At 41.9% G+C, this 23,900-nt stretch overlaps 1 protein-coding gene across 8 annotated transcripts in view; it reads left to right on the top strand.

Annotated features, from left to right (window-relative positions):
- LOC139050973 (endosome-associated-trafficking regulator 1-like) overlaps positions 1 to 23,507 on the top strand; it is a 69,428-nt gene extending 45,921 nt beyond the window's left edge. For 2 of the 8 annotated variants that reach the window (XM_070527899.1, XM_070527894.1), the window contains exon 8: positions 5,467 to 6,036. In XM_070527899.1, the coding sequence (XP_070384000.1) occupies positions 5,467 to 5,563 (97 nt within the window). In that variant the 3' untranslated portion in view covers positions 5,564 to 6,036. Of the gene's footprint in view, positions 1 to 2,425; positions 2,554 to 4,361; positions 4,964 to 5,466; positions 6,037 to 23,107 lie in introns of those variants that run through there. The other 6 variants (XM_070527914.1, XM_070527917.1, XM_070527911.1 and 3 more) reach the window with 5 other exon arrangements.
- Positions 23,508 to 23,900: the final 393 nt, after the last annotated feature.

Raw genomic sequence — 23,900 nt, 5'->3', positions numbered from 1 at the left:
TGTGCAATCACCCCTATGGCACCATTGCATATTAACGAAGGCGCAAACCACATTTGTAAATTAGCATTGTTCACTTGCCAAATATCAGCATGGTAAGCTGCCAATAGGCCATCAAAACTAACAGGAGACCCTTCGCTGGCACAACAGAGGCATCACGTATGTTAGTGTTTCTTTCACATCAACCTGATTGCAATATTTTTTATAATACGAGCATGTATGCTTACAACAATTATGGCATAAAACGGTAGTACTCTTGTGCTGGGTGCAACTTCGTTATAACAAGGTTTGTCTATGTGGCATAGGATGAGAAGAAGCACAGGGGACAGGTACATGTTGGCTTGTAACTCATTTTTATTGGAAAGCACACAGCAGACAAAGGAGTATAGTATTTTGTGATTCTAAGAAAACAGATGGCTAACTACTGACAATGCATGGATGACCCATTAAGTGTACAAAGGAACCAAGATTACAAGCTGTCTAGAAACACCACCCCTTTATCATATGGTGCTATGGAAACGTGGCTAGCAGTAGCGGTGAAAATGTTTTTATTGAGGGGATTGCCTCAAGGCCTGTGAGACGACGGAATAAAACTATTGCCATACTCATTTGTTCATAGCAGGTAGTTCAAACTGGCCTCCCATATGTAAAAATATGGTTGATCTCTCTTTCATAGGAATTGGCAGAATACGAAAGTAAAACGTGTCTTCACCGAAGCTGTTGCATGTTTATTGTACATGAAGAATTAAGTTGCAAGTAGCCATAAGCGGCATCCTACCACTGCACAGAGATCCTCGACAATTGCTACACAAGTGCAAATTGTTGAACAACTTGTGACTGGAAAACATCTCTCGGAGACACTGCATTACATGTGCCAGAGCACTGCCCAAATCCACCATAAACCACAGGTGTTCGCAAACCATACAAGCGAAACCAAACGGGTTATTAGTTAATAACTTTGTGAACTCGCAGTCCACTGCAGCGAAAGGTGCACGATTTGCGGGTTGGTGACCGTGTTTCAGGTTTACTTGGTACACAGCATCCTGCAGCCGAGTCACTTCTGCGAAGGTACAAGTGTTTTGGTCCGGCTCTGTAGTGTCTTGGGCCGCCAGTTGAGTTGTGACGTGCTCAGCTTCAGGAATGCAAGTGGCAGAGTTCTCAGTGTGTGCCATGAATGCATGAAGGCATTCTGTTTCCCGCTGGCTTGTCTCTCGCTGCACCAAAGCGAGATTCACCCATCCACGTTGTTGCCTTTCTGCGCCACTTAGCACAGCAGTTTTTTTAGTTGGTGCCATCGCAAGCGAAGCATAGGCGGCATGTAATCACTGCTGATGCATGTTGAAGCTGCACTCCGTAGGCGATTAGGCGTTACAGGCTAATCTGATGCAAAAGACAAACCATGTGTGGAAACTGCATCTTCACCTCAGCAGAAGGCCTACACCACCTACACCAGGCTACACCGTGTTGGAGTCTCGAAAGCACTGAGACTACTGAAGCGCTCAATGTCGGCACTCGTTAGCGTCATGATGCAGTATTTCACTTCACCACTCCTAGATGGCGACGCCTTCTCTGTCAAGAGATCATATCTCTCATGTTCGTGCCAACGTCACATCCGTTACAGGAAGTTGATCGTGGACCCTGGCGTAAAACACTTTCATGTTAAACAGGAGCATGCAATATGAAGTGCTGTTCAGCGATGTCTGTAGGCCAGAAAGGTTACTGATCCTTGTTCTTTTATGTGCGTTCTGGAACACCCGCACATAGTCAAGCTTTTTCGTTCAATTTTTTGTGTGATCTAGCGCCATATGCTGTCATTCCTATGTCTGCTAAGAAATTAATTCTGAATTTTGTCTGCTTCTAATGTTGTCATCTAAGCTTAGTAAGCGAACACCACGAAAGACAGATAAAAACTTGAAAGAGGGCAGAACGACCTTGTCCGTCTTTTGTACTGTCCACTTACTGAGATAAAGTGTCAACTAGCCTAATCATCCACCTTGCTAAGTCATCTAGTTTCCATAGTAAAGCTATGTAGTGCTGCATGCTTTCCAGTAAGAGTGAGTTACAATTGAACAGCTGTCTTGTGTGCTTTCTGTCGTTGGGTTAAATGGTGCTGCATTTACAATGATGAACATCAACCAATTTGCCCGTTTATTATTTTTCTTGGGCATCTGAATTTTGGCCTCATAACCATTACATTAGGAATTTTCCTTTTTGAATATATTAACTGTTATATTTTACAAGTAAATCTTGTGCTACGATCTCGCTTCTGTTTTATTGTTGTCGATAGTCATACTATTCTTAACATTCCTCTCTTAAGCAGCAAAAATTTAATGTAAAAATGTGACGAGGTATTACACCCTCTCGTGAAGAAGGGCGGTGTCGAATAACTTTTTTTACAAGTATTCTAACCATTTCTCTCTTTGCCTAGGTCCCTGCTGGAAGGTGTCAAGCATTTGCGACTTTATTCTGAAATAGTTGAGAGTTGGAACAAAGTGCATGAAGACGCCTCTTGATAATTGGTTGAAACTAAAAGCAAGCTTCAGGGGATTTATGCAGGTATGGTTTTATAAACAGAGGCTTTACTTTTAGAGCTTCATCATGTACAGGAGCACCAACCTTTGATCTGCTGAAAGGTGCATGAGTTCAAAAATGAAAGCTTTCCTATGGAAAGAATCAAAGGTACGAGAGACTTGATGAAGATGTTAACAGTTGTGTTTAAATCTGCCTGACTTGGGGAACAGTTACAGCATGCAAAAAAACTGAAAATTGTATACAGCTTGTCATTTGGTTTATTTGTTTGTATTCCTGTTCCTGTTGCTCCTGTTGTTTGTATTCCTGTTGCCGTAACTTGTGTAAATTAGATGGGGGTTTTTTGTGTTGTTTTTCATTGTCTTTGCTTTGTGGTGGCTCCAGTAATTCTGGTTTTGTCGCAAAGCTTGTAAATTAGAGAGAGAGAAAAAAGAAGATGCGTGAAACAACATTGAAGTTTTCGCAACAAACAGGTACGATAATGTACTGAATGATTTACAGATTGAGATGATGTGCAGGACCATTTGTTTCCACTTCAGGGCTTTTTTTTTTAATCAACACTTTTGGGTGCTGATCTTCATTAAAAAATCTGGAATCAAGGAGCACCAAAACAGAAACAGCTACACAGACGTAAGGTACAAAAGATGACGGCATATACTCTTATATTGTTTAAAACTTTTGTTGTTCAAATATTTGGAAGAGACAAAATTGTGCTGTGAGTACCTGTGCTACCTGGGTGAGAAATGGAGACAGGATCACTAGCATGGCAGAACACTATCTCTAGGACCCAAGTATTGTTTTCAGCCTCACGCACAACCTGTACATGTGCTAAACCTACCATGTCACATTTATTGGGTTTGTTCCCGATTAAGAACATCTCCTACGTGCTTTGGACTTCATCGCCAGCACCAGAATCTTTGGTGCCCATCTAGATGGTTTGGAACATGTCTGGCATTTTGTGAATTATTATGTGAGGGAGTTTAGACCTGTAATATTGGATAAGGAAAGTTTTTTTTGTCATGTATTGTGCCAGAGAGCAGGTATTTAGAAAAAGCACTGTGGCAATTCAGAAGTACTTTCAAGATTCAGAAGTACTTTCAAAACAGAACCATGCTTTCTTTAGGCTTGACAAAATTGCATCCACTATTAAGAAGGCCAAGTCTTTCAACTTGAAACTGTTCTTCTTTTATTTTGTTTGGCGGGGCGGTAGAAAAATTGCAGAAAAAGGGAATTCCTTTTCATGCTGATGTTTATAAAAAAAGATATCTGAAATTATGTTGTAGCTGGTTATTTGCAGAATTTGCAGAAATGCATGATTGACGGGTTGGTGCTGCCGTCTATGCATGCATGTTTTTTTCATATCCTTCTTCTTTTATGGTATGGTGTGACTTTCCTTTGTTAGCCTGCATTTGTGTTGTCCTTTTCATTCCTCTTGTGTCCATATTTTCTACACCAAACTTTTCTAAGAATGAAGAGGTTGACATTAACACAATTATCAGTGGTGTTTGGTCCCATTGACTCACCTCAGTAAAACCCATTATGCATGGTGTCAGAAGTAGGATACCAGCATGGGAAATGCATGGAATGATGGCTGCTCAAGCAATGGAAGTAGTCAGTGCTCTCCCAGGAAATGCACAATATACTGGGCATTCAGCAGACATGTGGTGATGGTACTTTATTACTTTACTTTGATGGTATTGGTATGTAGTTCAATGGATTAACTGAGCATTTGAACGCCACCATCAGAAAGTAAAGAATAAGTGGATACTTTTTTTCCCATTTTGTACCTCTGTTTTGTGCCTACTGCAACTCGGTATGATCTGCATTACTTTCAGACTCAAACTGTGGCTTCCTGCTGACTTGGTTTTCGGCAGCCATTCGAAGAGTTTAGTGACTCTAAACCCTAAAATTGGTTGCAGACTTAATCTTAAGTCACCCACATGCTTGGTCGCAACATTTTTTGCCTGAACACATCTGGTGTGTCAAAGTGCAACAGCCGCGAATTATGACCATGTGGCTGGAGTGGACAACCTGCAGTTGGGTGATCAAGTCTAGCTATTCATCCTGTGACGAAAGCATGGATGCATACCTAAACTCTTCAGTCAGACTGGATGGGACACTGTGACATAGTGTTTAGATTTTGTGGCTGTCATGTATAAAGTATCTGGAGAGATGCAAACATCAAGTTGACCAGATTGACCAGTAGGCTTCCTATCATGTTTTGTCGGCCTCATTGTTGCTCTGAGGCAATGCCTCATTGCATTGGAGGGGGTGACATGGACAGCTGTGCAAACTGACCAGAAAATGGGGACATAGGCCGAGAAGATTGAAATGGTTGACACCAAGGACTGGCCCTATAGAAATTCGTTAACATACTGAACTATAAATGGATGTCACGAGGTCAGGAAAGTACAGCAATAAAGATCATGTGGCTTGATTTGTGTGTCGTGAACTGAAAAGAGTTTTGTTCTGGTGACACATATGTCACTCCAAATGTTGCTTTGTTTGACTGACAAAAATAAAAAATTATATATATGTATATATATATATATATATATATATATATATATATATTTATATATAATTGAAGCTTGATTGTAGTACAGAGGGGTGGAGTGCAGCAAATTTTTGTTTAAAGCTTTAACTTTTAACGCTTTCAGAGCCCCCTTCCTCACCAAAAGAGAGATAAATAAATAAAAAAAGTTGGTACTTTTCCTTTTCTTATTTGTTTCTCCTGCAAAGTTCTTTTCTCCCAATATTTAGAAATATTGCTGTGATCAGCCTTTAGCCATCAACAAAATAGAGAGTGCTTGTCTGCATTTAACTTGCAATGAAGCAAAACATATAAGCTTTACAATAATTGTCCTAACATTAACCCTATTCATATTGTGAAATGCTGGACTGATTCAAAACTTAACAGCTTTAACTACTTTATTGCAGAGATTCCTCTCTGGAAAGGTGCTATGCCAATGAAACCATGCGCCTACAGACCATGCCGGTTGTTCACTCAGTGCACAGTGGACACTTTGCATTGTAGGAAGGATATCTCAACAATATTGACAATAGTCCATGTGATCACCTAATTGGACACCATGCTCTTTTCTGCGGGACAGAATGAGGAGCTGTGAAACTGAGTCGTAGCAGCATTTTGTTCTCTGATGTTCAATGTGTTTGTACACAAGCTGAACAGTTCTATCATGTGCCAGTGCTGATGTGTGCTTAACCACCTAGCTGTTATGTTGTTTTGTGGTGGTGATAAAGGTATGTACTGCTGCATACAGGGTGTCGTAGCTAAAATGGGCCAAGCCATAAAAAAAATACACTTTAAAATATTAGCACGGTACCAGTGGCATTCCGTAACTAATTTTCTGTAAACACAGATTTTTTTGTGTTATTCGTAATTAACAAATGATATGAAGTTAGCAAAATTAATAAATACAGGTCCAGTGGCATAAGTTTGAATGCCAAATTGTACTGTGCATTGAAGATTGTGGGGATGCGCGACTCTCGCGCGTCCCCTGATGTTTTTCCCGCATAGCGCGTCTCCTGTAATCCGACTTCGCCGCGTGGCCTGCGTGATGCCCGCGGCGGTGGATGTGGTTGGGGCGCAGTGCGAGAGATGGCACGAGTGTTGCGCTGCTAACGCCGCCTCACGGCAGGGTTACTTGGGGGCGCAGGGGAGAACAGGCGGGCTCTTTCCCGGCGGATCGGCTAACAGCGAGGACGTCCCGCGCGCGCGCGCGCCGACCCATGCTTCTGCGAGACTGTCTCGCGTGGCCGCCTTCGAACGTGCCACCGTTGGCGTGACCGTACACGCGAACGACCAGGCGTTGGGATCCAGCATGGGGCGAACATATTCGCTCGCTATCCGGTCGCGGTGAGTCGGACTTCTAGATTTGTCGCGCGCCCATCGGCATGTTTTGTGGATAGCAATAGGCATTGATCTATGAAAGGTGCAATAAATGCCCTTGTGATTGTTTGCACTACTGTGTTGTCATTCCCTTGTCCCAAGAGTACGGTGTAAGAACCCCCACAAGATATCATTTTCACTGAGTTCAGACCCACTACATTTTTCTTATTTTTTCTGCATTTTAAAGTTGAGATGCAAAACGAAAAAAAAAAATCCACCAACGATTACAATACACTCGATGTGAAATTTGAGCACAGCTGTCTACGTGTTTTTATTTTGCGATATATTGGCTGGCATGGGCGATCTGTCTTGTGCAGCATGTTGCAAAAGGGGCGAAGTGTGGCACGACAGCCTTGATAATAAGATCACAAGAGGCAGCACAGGTGTTACGCGTGGGCGTGATTCACAGCAGCCACCACAAACAGACCTCCGCTCATGCAGCACTTTGTTTCCATTTATGCTATCAATGGCGTCATCGTTGAACAGGCAACATGTGCTACTCTGGCACCATCTCGTAGCCATTGTCGCCGCAAAGCCTGTTCTACATGGCACTACACTTTTCTTCTCGCGCTTTTGCCCTACCCTCCTCCTCCTCCTCTTCTTTCCTCCTCATGCTCACTTCGCTATCGTCTTTCACCTGCGCTCCGCATTCGCTCTTTCATCCTTCGCTGTGCTCGTTCGCTCAGTTACGAGGACAATGCCGAGCATGACATTGACACTCGCTACAGAAACAGCCGCATAAGAGCTGCACTCTGAAATATTATTAGTGAGTGCATGCCTGCTTGGCTGGCATGTGTGACAGCAATGTTCTCGAAGGCGGATTCAAACAACCAACTCTGCTAAATGGCTGACTTCGCGACCGTGTAAAAGTAACAAGGCATCAGTGTATCCATTGGCTGCTTCTAAGAGCAATTAAACTTCTTATCGCTGCCCTAGTCCAGTGTTCTGCTCCAGATTACCGTGTCATGCAGCTATTTCCTCTTGGCAGCTGTCACATTTGCACAGTCGCCGAGTCGGCAATTTAGTAGAGTTAGTCATTGGAAACATCCTTTGAGTGTGTGGCTAACACGCACGTGTGGCATGTGGGCATACGCTCACTTTGCATTCTTTTTATGTGAATAGCATACTTTTGGAACATTACCCACTTTTCGGTTTGTCCGTTTGTATCTAACTTCTTTCGTGCCAACTTGAGTCACTGGGTTTGCGCCACTGGGTAGGTGCCGCCCTTCAGTGACAAAAAAATTCTTTAAAAATTGTGTAATATATGTTCAGATGATCTTGTCCGAATATATAAATTCATCCACATGCAAGTGTGGTGGCATTGCAAGATGGCGCAGCGTGTCCAGTGGGAAGCACAAGAGAGGAGCCCAGCTGCATGTACACTTCATACATGAAGTGCTTCGGCATTGGCAATACAGTGTGTCATTATATTCCTTCAATGCTAATCTCAGTAATATCGACATTCATCAAGAGATGAATTCTGCCAGAATTTTTTATTTTGAACCATAACTTGTGAACGTGGCAAGGAATAACAAAGAAAAATATAGCGGGTTTGAAACTCTTGAATATGATGTTTTCGAATGCGAAGCACAATTTTTCTGGCGAATGCCATTACATCACAAATTAATAAGTTTGTTAATTTCTTTTTGTTATAGTATGATTAATTAAAGATAACAGAAAAGGGTACCCAAGTTGGCAGAAGACAGTTGCTGACAGAATACATTAGGTCTAATCTTCATTTCTTATATATCTCTCTTTTTTTTTAGTAGCTTGGCCCTTGTTAACTGGAACACCTTATATGAGTCCATATTATTTGTAAATATTGTACATGCCTGTGCACCAAGTTGTAACATTTTTTTGTCTTTCTCCTGATGACTAGCAGCCACCATACCGGAGTTAGCAATCCTATAAGTGTCACTGTGAAAATTTGCGCCGTTTGGCATTGAAAGCATAATTGTTCATCAGGTTGCAGGGCTATACCTGGTTTTAAAAATATCTTCTCTTTATTCTAAAGGAGCAGGACATTAGCCTGTATCTCCTTATAGCTGGTGCCTAAGTTAATGACAGTTGTGACATTGTATAAAGAAGTTATTTGCAACTTTGGGCAGTACACTCGGAATGTTGTGCAGCCAACTAGCCCAACTTTGCACATTTGTAAGGTATTCTTTATTTATTTGGTCATATCATGTTCGCTTGTGTGATGCACCTTAAGAATTAAGGCATTGTAGAATTTTGTATTGAAACTGAACTGTGAAGTTGGACTAAGCAATGCTTGATAGTGGGCTGGTTGGTACTTCATCACTAGTTGACTTGAAGTGTGAAGGAAAAACAAGGATGAAAGGCCGGACACAGACCATCCTTTCGTCCTTGTCTTTTGCTTTGTGCTCCAAGTTTACTAGAGAAGTTGGGCTAGTTGGTTTGCATTTGACATGGTGAATATGAAGACGATGGGACACATGTCCCATATTTCTCTGTTATTGTTTGTGGTTGGTGGTTGTGGTTTCTCTGTTGGTGTTTGTGGTTAATAAGCGATAAATGGCTGTGGCTTAGCTAAGGTTAAGCCCAGGATGCGAAGCATACTAGCCTTTATTTTAGTTGTTGAACCACTGTTTAGCCTGGTGAACTGCTGTTGCTTGGCTATATTTGGTTCGGCTAGACGAAGAAACAACTCATGCAGGCGAGCGCACGAGCTGAGACCCGGCTGTGTAGCTACGCGGCCGCAAGCGAGCGCATGAGTTGAGCCTCCGCTTTTGCAGCTGTTATGTCATATGGTAGCTACGCGGCCGCGCGCGGCGCAGCAAGGAAGAGCGTGGTTGTGCGGCTAGTATGCTTCGCATAAAAATGGCCAGGCTTAGCTTAGTTAAGCCAAGAATGCGTTGCATATTGCGCGAGTTGGGGCCCAGCTTTTCCTCCGGCTGTCGTGACGTCATGTCACGTGGTTGCGCTAAAGGTCAATGGTGGCTGCCCGGCCGCGCCCAAGGGCTGAACTGAGTGATTGCATTATGCAACGCATAAAAATAGAAGCAACTTAATAACAAACATAGCAAACTTAAAAGAGAATAGACCCACATATGAGACGCGCAGCAATGAACAATGGCTCATTCTCTCAATGGTAGCTACGTGGCCGCGCACGGCGCAGCCTGGAAGAGCGTGGTTGTGCGGCTAGTATGCTTCACATAAAAGGTACAATCAGTGGTGATCTATATTTTGGTTCTGTGCCTACACTGTTGCTGCTTTACCTGGTTGAGAGCCATCAGGATCATGAGCATCAGGATCGTCAAACAAATAGCTTATGTCCACAAAGTGCAATTTTTGGGTCACTGCATCTGCAAAAAAGAAAGTACTGATACATTTCTTTTTCTCAGTTTTTGATTTTGTGAATATATATATATATATATATATATATATATATATATATATATATATATATATATATATATATATATATATATATATATATATATATATATATATATATATATATATATATATATATATATATATATATATATATATATATATATATATATATATATATATATATATATATTTAGTTTTAGTGAACCTTGTTGCTGTTTACTGTGTGCGATAAAATGTGCTTCTCGTAGTGTGTAGAAAGTGTGAGGCACAATTTTAGTGCTTCTGGGAAGGTCATCAGGCACACTCACAATAGTACAGCAATGATGATGGCACATCCCAGGGAGCTTTTATAGCAGAATGTAAAAAGTCTAAGTAGCTGTCATTCCAGTAATCATGGTCTGAAACCTCAGTTTCTCCTGCACCAACAAATGTTTATTTATATCACTATTTAATGTGACCATTTCTAGAGTTCCAATTGTAGCACAACTTTTGTGGGTCAAAAGCAACATTGCAGTGGCCAGACCTGACATGTCATATGATTGCAACATACTAGCATGCCAGTCAACCTAAAGTGATGGGTCTCAGGTGATATCTCTTGTGCTACCAAATCTGTCTTTCCCTCCTGCCTAACTCGGCGCTTCTTAGCATTACACATGTGAAAAATCTACATCCACTGTATTGGCCACCGTATCCAAATGTATTGTACCGGTCACTCTTCCAGGAACATTGCGTGTCCCCCTCACTCTTTCCTTTTTCCCAGTGTCTCCTTTATCACATGTAGATTGTGAAGCTTCAAATGAGATGGAATGTATATTTGCCCTCTGCCTCGTTGATGCCAAAAGGCCATTGCATTTGTGGGTGAAAAATGGGTATATTGTCATCCCCTTCAGTGATGGCTCAACAGTTAGTGATGCCACAGGGACACCATTTCCAACCATCTTACATTGAATTCATGACTTCATGCTGTAAATAGCACTTGTTTTGAACTGACTACATTAACCTCTCATTGCAAATTTTTTTTCCCCAAAGGAAAGCATTAGATCTGCACTTAAAGGTACCTGTGTAAAGTTGGAACATTCAGAATTAGTTGCACACCATTTGCTACCCCATAGTGAAATTTTTGGGGTTCTTATAAGAAAGTGATATCGGCTGTTTTAGTGATTGATACACCATTTATTATAAAATAATATTTTTAATGCCTTTCTTTAGCCACGTTACATTCTATACATAAGCTTGTGTATCTGTATACTAGTTTTGTGTTTCAACAAGGTATTCTTGACTGCTTCATGTATTCTGTTTCTTCTCTTTTTTTTTTTCGTATCCTCACATCAGTATTCATACATTTGCTTGCTTTAGTCATATAATGTGTACTCAAATGTACATGCAATTACAGTTCATGCCCCACTTGCTGTGTTTAGTGGGCACGATTCATTGTGAAGTGATTTGTGGCTGTGTTCCCTCACATTTCATGTTGAAGTAGAGATTTGATCCGAATTGAAATGGCCATCTAGTGCAAAAGAATGCATTTATAGCTGCATATTCTCTCTCGGGATTGTCCTTTAACTTGAAAGACAAACTGTCTTGCATCTTCAAGCAACCGTAAAAGGACTGATCCAATTGAACCTCGATACAGTGAACTTGGAAGTAAACATCAAATTTGTTTGGCCATGCCTTATTTCAATGCGTGTTCTACTGCTAAAACAAAAATAAAAATGCACGATTTGAGAGAAAATTGGTTACTGTGAAGCGAAAATTTGCTTGCTGTTCAGAATATGTATTCTGGTAGGAAAAATGTCAGACTCGGCTAGGGGAACTTGAAACGACACATCCTGGACATATGTGCCAGCAGCTTGGCTTGGCTGGCTCTTGGCTAGAGAGCCAACATGCCAATCCCATGAGATCATACTGATCGTACTGATCGCACGGCTACATATGAATGATAAAGCAAAGCATATGTCTATAATTTAATGTGTTTCACAGGTCATCTATCAGAATGGGAAGCCACCGATGGGCCATCGAAATCGACAGAAGACCTTGTGCTGGCCCGTTGGCAGCGCACTTGCATTTCTCTTGCATAAACTCAATCTTAAATTTTTTTTCATTACGATCAGCACATTTGCTTATGACAAATATAGAACATAACAGAGGGTAGTTTTATGTCAGATGCTACTTCATTATAACGAGGTTCAACTGTATAGCAGCAATGACTCCAATTCGCACCCGAATAAATATGGACACTCAAGTTTCTTGGAGCGTTCAGCTTCATGGGAAAATATAGGGCTGTATTCAAAGTGAGAAACGGGGACACACTCGGATATTATTGTTTGACAACAGCAGAAGATGCCGGAATTTGCATTTCTCTCTCTTATGTGTCTCATACTGATTTAGGAGCTCAGAACTGGTGTGTCATTTATTAATTGCATGCTGAAGCGTTTGTGGCTTCATAACATCATTACTGGCTTACTGATTACCTGTAAAATAAGCAAGACACAAGAATGTTGTGTCGGTATTACTTTAAGTTGGCATGCAGAACTTGGAATGGCATGCTCAACTTTAGTTCTTCAGAAAAGAAATTTCTGGCATAAACATCTTTACAGTACCTTTTATGAGTGTTTGTGGAATTTTTATTAATGATGTGTAGTTTAGCCCTTTAAATTAGACAAATAACTATATAGGAAGTAAAATTCAAAATACTTTGAACAGCAAGTGTGTAGCAATGTAAATTGAGCAGTCTGCCTGAAGAAAACCAGGCATGTATTAAATGCTGACATGATCAAATCTATATAATGGTCAGTGCAAAGTGATCATTTTGCAGTGTATAAAACTGTTCACCTTTAGCACCTTTAATTTTTAAGTGTTTAAGGTTAAGGTTAAGTACATTGTTTTTAAGAAAAGGTCACTTATGTGCGTTCGGTTTTCATGATCGCATTGAAGTTTTGTGTGTCAAAAAAAAAAAAAAACTCGCTACAAAGTTTATGCAAATAACAAAGTCACTCCTGGTTTCAGTGATATTTTTATAATATGTAAAGAAGTCTGATTTGCTTTTTTAAGCCCTGACTGTAAAAATGCTGCACTTTTTTCTAAGTCCTCATTGGGCTTATTGCAAATAAAGTTTGAATATTTTTCGCAATGATGTCAGTGATTGTCTTCCTTTCAATACGTAAAAATAAATTAAGAAAATAATTCTTGCCTAAGGGCCTAGACATTAAATGTATTCATACAATGGGAAATTTCAGTACATGCTGCAACAGTTAACTGTTGCAGAAGTTTATGATCAATTAGGGAGGTATGTGACATCAGGAATGCAGGTTCCCTGTTATGAAAAGCATGATTTTACGGGTTCTGAAATGGCATCTACACATTCCCTCGGTCACCAAATCTTTGTGCATTGCTGTGGTCTGGTGCTTTCCAAGATTTGGAGAACACTGTCTTTATGGACATTTTACTTATTCAGCATACAGATACTTTTATACAGGGTGTCCCAGCTAGCTTTAGCCAGAGTTTAAAAATATGCAAATGCCATGTAGCTGGACAGAACAAAGGTAATGTTTGCCGTTGATTGGAGGTACTCAAACTATATTTTTCATTTCACCTAGTTAGATAATTAGTCTTAATTAATTAATCAACTTCTCAAATATTATAATTAGATAAAAAGTATCTAGGAGAAAATTGTAGAGCGACATGAAAAACTACCGATGCAGCCTTCTGTTTCTCAATACGTGCTACATAAGAGTATTTTTCTGAGCGTGAAAGAAGCCTGCAAATGCACCTGAAATTGCCATGTGACTGGCCAAAACACTTTTATGTAGCACGTCTTGAGGAACAGAAAGCTGTACCGGGAATCTGGTTCATGTGGAAATGGCCTTCGCCTGTAATTTTAGTGTGCTAGAGTTGTAGAATGTGCTGTTGGTCACGTGATTTAATGACTCGTTTTATGGTGATGTGGTTCGCGTGGATGCTTCGCTGCTTTTGCAAGTGATAGATGGCAGTAGTACTTGTGTTGTAGCAGCGTCCTTCCCACACTAAACATTCGGGGCAGGAACAAGCATTATAACGTCTCTCTTAATGGGAACGGCACGAACAAGATGACGACAGAGTGAAAGGACACGGGACGAGTATTGCCCGTGTCCTTTCACTCCGTAGTCATCTTGTTCGCACTGTTCCCTTTATGAATGTGTACCAACTCGCCCAAATTTCCGCTTTACTAACTTGATGGTCGTGTAGGCGCTGTGAATCTCCTGGACTTTTGGCCTGTGCATGCTGGGTGCCTTTGTGTTCTATGTATGTGCAGCACTGCGTGTTTGCACCAACTCCGACAAATAAGGAGTGTTGCATAGAGTTTCATATTAGTATAATTTATTTAGGTTTGCCCCCTTATTTATTTAGGTTTGCCCCCTTATATTTATACAAGGATACCATGGATTCAATTGCTGGTTGCCTATGGTTGTTTTGTAATTTTGCTGCAAAATCTTAGCCTGAAGTAAATTTTACTCCCGAAACGCATTTGTATGTCCCTACAAATTGTTAGTTTACATGCAAAGCATGGTGGCGGTAACAACTTTACTGAAAATCTGGATTCGTGGCCTGGGCCTAGGCCTAGGCCGCCCCCGAGTAGGTCCGGAGATCCTGTCTCCTCGCCGCCTCACGGGCTTGTTGGATGGCCCATAGTTGATCTTGGAGGTTGAGCTGCGCAGCACGGCTGTCCACCGCGCTGCAGCTTCATCTGGGGAGACTGCATTTTCTCTGCATATAACCTCACATTCCCAGAAAATGTCTAAGAGATGCGTGAGCCCTGCCACATAGTTTACAGTTATCGTCTGAATAGATGTCTGGATATATCCTCCCGAGATGAACGGGGTTGGGGAAGCACACCTGAAGTTTTGATAAAATTTTGTAATGTCACGGTACCTGCTCATTCTGTCCCTCTCTGTCCATGCCCCCATTGGATTTCCCACCCCCAGATGGTATGCTTCTACGCATTAGAGTAATTATATTTTGGGAGAAGAAAATAATTTTACCTGCCGTGGTTGCCTAGTGGCTATGGTGTTGGGCTGCTGAACACGAGGTTGTGGGATCGAATCCCGACCATGGCGACCGCATTTCGATGCGAGTCAAATGCAAAAACGCCCATGTACTTCAGATTTAGGTGCATGTTAAAGAACCCCAGGTGGTATAAATTTCCGAAGTGCCCCACTACGGCGTGCCTCGTAATCATATCGTGGTTTTGGCTCGTAAAACCCCATAATTTAGTTCTTTTTAAAGAAAATTTCATGCTTTCGTGCAAACGTTAAGTGCTTGTACCATGCACTCGGTCTGAACTGCGTTCCTGTGCCTTCTTAAGCAATCCTTAAGCAGTTAGTGCTGTGTGTGTCAGATGTGCCTTTCTATTGTACTTGTTCAGCTTGCACTACAACAAAATAAGATATGCCGTACCAACAAGCCCCTATAGCTATCCTCATCAAGTACACATGTACTTTACCACTGTGCAAGTAGAAAGGCTTCAAGGCTTTTCCTGGGCATTCAACAGTCACTTTTATCCCTATAAACCTTCCTGCATGTGAAGGCAAGAGAAACTTATTAATTCATGCTGGCAGTATAAAAACAAGCAGGTATTTGGAAAGTAAATTTTTATTTTCAGCACTGATGTTCTCACTGATGTAGATATGGTGCTGGCTCCCTCCTTGCCTGAAGCAAGTGCTTGCTGTACACAGTGCCAGGTGACGGCTTCCTAGGTGAAAAGATCGAATTGAATAAGATGCATTTTGTTTTAGCCTTGGAAAGAGAAAGCAAGATTGAGACATTAACATGTGAAAAAATGCTTGCCTAAAGAAAAAGTAATACACAAGCAAATTCACTAAAGAGGTTCACTTTCAACAGCAAAAGTATGGTTATGATGAAAGTTACAAGGAAGCTCCACTGCTCGTTGAGGTTTCAGTTCAGTAGTTGTTGAGCCACGAGGGTTAGCATGCTACATCTTGCATATTATCCCTTGTAGAGCAACATTACACTGTGAACAATGTAGTACCTATTTAAATGAACTGACAAAAAATGCTGAAACTCCAGGCTAGTTGGGTCTGCATAAGATATGATACAGACACTGCACTGCATTTATTTAGTGTTTTTGTCACTGATCTCGTGCACAAAGGTAATTCACTCCTATCCTACATGAAATCCAGTTACTTCTTTGAAGCTTCATTTAGTCCTTGAATTTGCTGCATGCTTATGTCAAAGGGAGTTCGTTTGGTTCCTGTTAATGTGGTACATCTAAGCAACTGCTATCAATTGCATGTATGAAAAGCCCATATGCACAATACTCATTTGACACTTGGGACTCGTGCAAGGCGACATTTAGGATTATAAATGCCTGTCCACATGTGATAATTACCTTCAGAGCTGGGTCATTCCCATGCCAAATGCCTTGGCTATTACTGTGATCATCTCACATTTTCCTTTAGAATCTTCTTGTACTCTTTTAAGGAAGCATCCCACGACACTGTGTCACCATCCTAGTGGCTTGCTATGGAGTTAACCCATGCGCTAGCTGTAGCAGATGACGTAACTGCAGGCCACTGAAGATAAAACTCTCTGCGAGAATTTCTTTTGCACAAGAAATGCAAATAATACAGAATAGTCAAAATGCAGTTATCTGGCAACACTGGCTGCATCCATCATCTTTGTTTGGTGCAATTCTGAGCTGGCTCCATGTCGTGAGGCTTGGCAATCATTGCCATGCCACTACTCAGGACTCGAAAATGCAAGCCTTCTTCATCCACCTGTTAATCAACAGCAAACTTGAGTGCGCTGCCACGAATAAATGAAGGCATGCCAATGAGCTTTGCTCTTCTGAATATCCCTCTGGGTGGCATTCTCAATAGACATACTAATTGGAAACTGAAACTTACGCTTAGCCTCTTTTTGTTGTAATGTGCACTTCGAACCTGAGCTAAGTGTTTTAAAAATCGGCTAAGGCTGTTTTTTTTTCAATAAAACTCTCCCATAATTACTTATAGAAAATCCTAAGTTTTGGAACATAACTGATGGTTCTACAGTACAATCTCATTAAACAATAATGACGGTGTCCCTGTTCTTTTTTCTCGATGTTGTTCCTTAAACGAAACATTCGCAATGTCTTTTTCTTAAGTGTCAGCTGTTTCCCAAGTGTCATCTGCATACTGTAGAATGGTTTACCCACCGATGGATCCTGTGCTTATAGATTCTTTTGGTGTGTTGCACTTAATAAAAAAGTTGAAATTGTCTTCGTCATGCAGAATGGACGGTATAAGGACACTGCAATGTACTCCTCTATTCTATTAACAGAACTTTTTTCACAGTCCATTGCTTCTGCCCAGTTACCTGGCGATTGGAAGGTGGGCAAGGTGGTACCACTTTTCAAGTCTGGTGACGTCAACTCTCCATATAACTACAGACCTATATCATTAACTAGCATTCCTTACAAACTATTAGAACATATTATTTACTCATGGTTTGTTAATTTTCTCGAGTCTACTCTGAAGGTAATTATCCTATGTGGACAGGCATTTATAATCCTAAATGGCGCCTTGCACAAGTCCCAAGTGTCAAACCAATATTGTGCATTGAAAGGGTAGGGCTTTTCGTACATGCAAGGGAACACTATAGGCAATTGATACGAAACAGCATGGGTTTCATAAATCATTTTCCTGTGAGACACAACTAATTTGCTTGACTAATTATCTTTTCGCTGCTCTTGACAATGGGTGTTTTGTCGACTGCATATTCCTGGATTTTCAGAAAGCGTTTGACCTTGTCTGTCACCCTCTATTTCGTTTAAAGTTAAGCAAATTGAACATCGATCCTAACATTTCTGCCTGGATTGAAAATTTTCTACCCGTCGTGGTTGCTCAGTATGGTGTTAGGTTGCTGAGCACGAGGTCGCGGGATCGAATCCCGGCCACGGCGGCCACATTTCGATGGGGGCGAAATGCGAAAATACCCGTGTACTTAGATTTAGGTGCACGTTAAAGAACCCCAGGTGGTCGAAATTTCCGGAGTCCCCCACTACGGCGTGCCTCATAATCAAAAAGTGGTTTTGGCACGTAAAACCCCATATATATAAAAAAAAAAATTCTTTCTAATAGAATGCAATTTGTGACAGCTGACAATTTTGGTTCCTCTTCCTGTCCAGTTACTTCCGGTGGGCCGCAGGGTTCTGTCCTCGGCCCACTTTTATTTTTAGTCTACATTAACGACCTGGTTAATGCAGTTCAGTCATCCATCAGGCTATACGCTGATGACTGCTATTGGATCTTGCTGTTGAGTGCAGGAGTTGGCCAACGTTGAGGAGGATTTTGAGATGAAACTGAAGGTTTATTTACATTATTTACAGTAATAACACAAAGCAATTAACAGTCATAAAGTCATTGACGGCCGGCAGCAAATTGGACGCTGCGGCCCGTGGCAAGAAGGACGAAAAATTGAATGAATTAAGGAATGCCTGTCTCTTCTCCCTGTCTCTCGCTTTAAAACTCTTTGGTCTCTCAGGGTCACATCATTTTCAGCCACTCGTCGAGGCCGCTCAGGTGTCGTCACTTTCTTCCAATGGTAGGCGTCTGTGCAAGTGCTGTCACATTCGGCAGATGGGGTTGCTCCAAGGGCTCCACTGTCGGACGGGTGACTTTGTCACCGGCGTTGCCTTGGTGTTGCCTCTTGGTCTGAAAGTGCTCAGCTGGAGGAGACGGGTTGTTTTTGAACGAGCTTTTAGAGCTGCAAAACAGCTTTGCTCGGGACCAGGATCAACTACCTGGAATGGTGCCAGGCTCTCGTTGCATTTTCGGGAAAAGTCGAGCAGGGGTGGAGACAATAGCTCGACGGGCGGCACCTCAGGTGGGGGTCGCCAACTTGTCTGTCAGGTCTGGGAACGTATTAGATGCACTTCTGCACACCTTAATTGGAATGCGACGGGGATTGGATGTGGTTGGGGAACTCGAGTGATGCCAGGAAAAGGGTCCGTATCTAACACTGTGTAATTTATCGCATATCATCTGACACTGATCTTGCAGCACTTCAGTCTGACCTCGACGCTATAACTGGTGCAAGGCATGGCAAATGCATTTGCATGTTAAAAAATGTAAAGTAATTAGAATCTCCCAAAAAGCTTCTCCTTGTAACCCTCCTCTTTATCACACTGATGGCTCTGTACTAGACTAGGTTACCACGTATAAGTATTTAGGTGTTCACCTGACTGTTAACCTTTCTTGGCAAACCCATGTTAACTATGTCGTTAACAATGCTAATCGCACGTTAGGTTTCTTACGCTGCAACTTTTCAAGGGCACCATCTTTTCTTAAATTAACATTATACAAAACACTTGTAAGGTCTAAGCTTGAATATGCATGCGCTTTGTGGGATCCCAGTAAAAAATTTCTTAATAATAAATTAGAATCGGTACAAAACCATAATGCGTGTTTCAGTCTGTCAAATTATTCCTGCTTTTCAATTGTATCGTCGATGAAACACATTTTGAAACCTCCTAACCTTTCTCTGCGTAGAAAAGTGTTTCGTTCATCCGTATTTCATAAGATTTTTCATAATCCACATCTGAAAAATGAACTTCTTAATGAGTCATCTTATTTGTCTTGTCGTACTAATCACCGTAATAAAGTTGAAATCCCTTTTTGCCATACTAACTTATTTTCCAATTCATTCTTGCCGAAGACATTGAGGGAATGCAACCACCTGCCCACCTCCGTCGTCACCATTCCAAGTGTTTCTGCATTTAAATCCGCTGTCGACAATTACAGTATATACTAGCCACCAACAATCACAAGAATTATGTATTTTTTCCCCCCACTCCTTTCTGTAACACCTTCGGGCATTGAAGGTAATGAAACAAATAAATAAATTTGCCCTTGAACTTTCACATCAGGCCTCAAACACCCTTTCATCGCAATACAATGCTCCAGATTCATTTTGTCCACAAGATGATGTAGCATGAGAAAAATCAGAGCACTAGTACTAAGGTGATGTTTGTTAAAGCTGTTAACTAAGCTCTATGCCCATGTGACAGCTTTGTTCACATTAGATTTGCACTTCGAATGTGTGAGCTGGAATTGTGCAAATCAGTGATTAAAAATTTGTCTGGATAAAGAACTCTGTTGGAGACTGATTAGCTGCAGTTCTGTTCTATCTATTACACATGCTGGACTTCATAATGATCAAAACGTTCATGCAAGAAAAAACAAGATGGCTTTTTTAATACAGCTTAAATTTATGCACTAGGGATCACAACATTTAAAGGGCCGCTCACCAGGCCACATAGCAAATTTTGGTTACGTGCTGCAAGTTGCTACGTGCCCTCCAGGGAGCATGCTGCCGCAAAAAATTTTTCAAGTCGGCTCATCAGTAGCCGAGATAAAAATGTTTCAGTGCCGCGAACCCATGATTTCAGCAAGCAAGCTCCACTGCATAGTGAGACTCTCTCTCCACTCGCCACGTCTAGCCTCTGCAAGCGAAATTCCTTCCCTGTGTTCTCCCATGCTGGGCACTAAGGATCGCGTGACATATACGTCACGGGCCCCTCATTCTTTTTTTTTTTTTTTTGTTCAGCGCTGCACGCGAGCTGTTAGCATTTTGCGCAGCACACGATTTTTCGTGCTGTGCACAAGGACGAATGACTAGCGGTATAATTCAGTGCTACACGAATACTGAGGCAGAAGAAGATCACGCGCTGGAACACGGTAGAAAATGGCATAGTTTCGGTACCTGCACCCGTGACTGCACGACCGTGGGAACAAGCACACGAAGCAGAAGTACATCTCTCTTGCTTCGGTGCGAAGTAAAACAAAAAACGCGCAGACATTCTGCTTGTGTGTTTAATATTTCTTTAACTTCAATTCATCAATTCAAGCAACAGATCACATAAATAACAGATGGTGCCTTGAATAATTGTCGAAGTCACGTGTCACCACGAGTGACATCACACTGCGGATCCGAGTACGCAGGCGCAGGGACGCGGGTACGTCATCGTCTGGCTTGGAGCGCAGCGGCAACGAGGAAAAGGAAAAACAGCGTTCAGATTGAAATTTCAGACCTTTCCGTGGCACGTAGCGATGTAATTCTTTGCAAACACTATCGTTAGTGCGCATTGTATGCTCTGCGCTTGCTCTGCGCCTGCACAAGTGTGTTACGTAGTACATGGCAGTGCTGTATGCGATACTTGAGCTCTGGTATGGGAGAACGCAGGGAAGGAATTTCGCTTGCGGGGGCTAGACAAGGGCAAGTGTAGAGAGCGTCTCTCTTGTCAGTGGCGCTCGCCTCCTGAAAGCATGCATTCACGGCAATGAAATATTTCTATTTCGGCTATTAATTAACTAATTTGAAAAATGATTGCGGCAGAACGCTCCCTAGAGGGCACGTAACAACATCCGGCATATAACCAAAATTGGCTATGTGGCCTGGTGAGGGGCCCTTTAAAGGTTTAGCAGATTTGCCTGCACCACTGTAAGCTAGTTCAAGGTGGTGCACCAGCAGTTCAGAAATTATCTAAGGTCCGTTTGATTCGCCTGCACCGCGCTGAACCAGTTTATGCCGATGCGCGAGAGTTATGAAATTGTGCAGCTCGATATCTGTGACACAGGCACAATGGAACACTTCAAACAAATGCCCAAGTGCAGACGCAGTGCAGGCGTTATGTTTTGTCCGATTAATGTGCACCGTAATTTTCAGAGCTCCTGAACTGTGGGTATGATCAGCAATGTACACTGGAAGCAAAAAATAATGTAGAGGAATGAGTAAATGTTTGTAATGGTACGGTTAGTTCTGCATGACAGAAGTAGTTTAAATACATGCTATATGTTAATAAATAACAATTTTTTCGCTACAGATGATCAGACAGCATTTTTCTAAAAGCAAAGTGCACCGTGGAAGTGAGTGTCGGTATCTTGGAATGAACTGGTCATGCCTTCTTTAACAAGAATGCAGACAATCGTTTCTTTTCTGTATTAAATTTTACAAGGCAATAACAAGCAATAGGCAATAGCACAAGAAAACTACCAATGCAGATGTGTTCACAGAGGCATATTTAATTTGAAGTAGCATTGAGTTGATCAGTACAGACAGCTCATTCGCAGCCTAATGGCAAATACAGAACATGCTAGTGTACATGCATGCAAAAGCACAACACACAGAGCATGGCGTAGATGCAGCAGATGTGTGTAAATGGGGTTGCGATGGTGTCTTGTCTGCTGCATCGTCTGCTGCAATGCTGATTGGCACCTTTATTTCTGCACCAAAGTGGCAATGAATGAAACGTGCTGCACCGAGAGAGGGTGCTAAAAAACTGTTGACCAACCAAGCACCTTTTGAAATGAATGGCAAGGGTTAGAAGGCATTATCATTGAAGCACTGAAATGAATGGCAGGGTTCAGCACCATGTGAACTGTTCCAAATGGTGCTGGCAAATCGAACAGCCATAAAATGATACACGCATGAAGACGATCATAGGGCAAATAGTCAATGAAGATCAACCTAAGTCCAAGTGAAATTCTGTTTCTAATCACTTTTGACAACATGGAAAGATTCAACAAAGCACTCTTTGAAACAATGGCACCCTGTGCTGACTGCTAAGAGGTGATTGAGAAAGCTGTCAATGTAGACATCGCTATTGATGCGATAGATACTCATGCAATACACGGAACAGGTGCTGGAAAGGCGCAGTGGTGCCGGTGCAACAGATAAACAGTGCCATGGATGCTGATGCAGCACGTTGCACGCACTTTTCAATCAAGCAATGAGGTGTAGGCCGTGTTATTTGCCTTGTATCACTCGGTGGCCTCGTGCCTATGGCTGCTTTTCTGAATCAGTGCGAGCTTGTTATGCTTTCTGTAAAGTTTTAAAACACTTCCATAAAGTTGCGCCATAAACAACGTTGCCTGCTTGGTCTGAAGCATGGATATAGTCAAGCAAATCTGCCAGGAGCTTTAAGAATAAATAAATAATAATAATAATAATAAATACTACCATTGTACAGTAAAACCTTGTTAATGCGTACCCATTTAATAAGTAATTCCAATTTAAACATAGTCATGATGAATTCCCTGCCCTGTTGCCATTCAACCTGATGTATCGGCTGAGCACTTAAGCTATAGTTGCTTAATGCATGCCAAACGGTTAATGTGTTGTATTTACTTAATTTTTCAGCGGGTACAAGTATGACACTGGCGAATGACTGCTTAAGCTGTCGTCACTTAAGGCATGCCAAATGGTTAATCTGTAGTATTTACTTCATTTTTTGGCATGTACATGTGTGACACTGGCGAAATGTTGTGCTTGCAGACTGTAGATAGCAAAATTGTGGCACATGGACCTTTCCCGTGCTGCAGTTGCCACTGATAGTGACGTCAAAACGTTGCTCGTCGTCATGGATGATGACGTGGATGATGGCCCTTCCGTATCTGACATGGCTAGAGTGTTGACTGTCATCGGGGACCATCATCGTCATCATACACGTGGTTTCATGGACGGTGACGTGGATGATGGCCCTTCCGTATCTGACATGGATAGTGTGGTGACCATTATAAGAGTGTTCGCAGAGAAGTGGGGACTGATGGAGAAACTGGCTGGCGAACTTGCCAAGTTTTAGGATGCCGTCATCACTGCAAGGTTGCTATGGCGGCAAGTGAAAGTCGCAAGTTTTTTGCTGCCTGTCTGCAAATAAAACTTGTATGCATGTGTATTTGAGTGAGAATTAAGATGTTTTTTTCTTTGGCCGGTAAGTCTATAGCCGCTCATTTGTGATTGTTCGTTAATTAGTACATCGCTTAGTGCATACCTGATCCACGTTCCCTGCCAACTATACATATTAACGAGGTTTTAAAGTAACAGTGCCCGCAACAAATTTAAATGTGCTGGACACTTTTCTGGCTGCATGTTGACACCTTGTCAAAGAGGTTACGGAGCGTATGCACACCCAATGGAAGTGCCCACTGTGTCTGCAAACGTCACCCCTGTGAGCATCGTTTGCATGGTGCTGCAAACCTCAGCAGCACCAGCTAACCAGCAGGTGTAGCGGTTCCCTGCAACGCAGTGGCACATCACCTGCACCATGCCACAATTGAGAACTGTGGTG

The sequence above is a fragment of the Dermacentor albipictus genome, chromosome 1 (genome assembly GCF_038994185.2).
Source record: "Dermacentor albipictus isolate Rhodes 1998 colony chromosome 1, USDA_Dalb.pri_finalv2, whole genome shotgun sequence".
NCBI lineage: Eukaryota > Metazoa > Arthropoda > Arachnida > Ixodida > Ixodidae > Dermacentor > Dermacentor albipictus.
The sequence above is the reverse complement of the archived record's forward strand: the minus strand, read 5'-3'. Positions and strand labels throughout refer to the sequence as shown.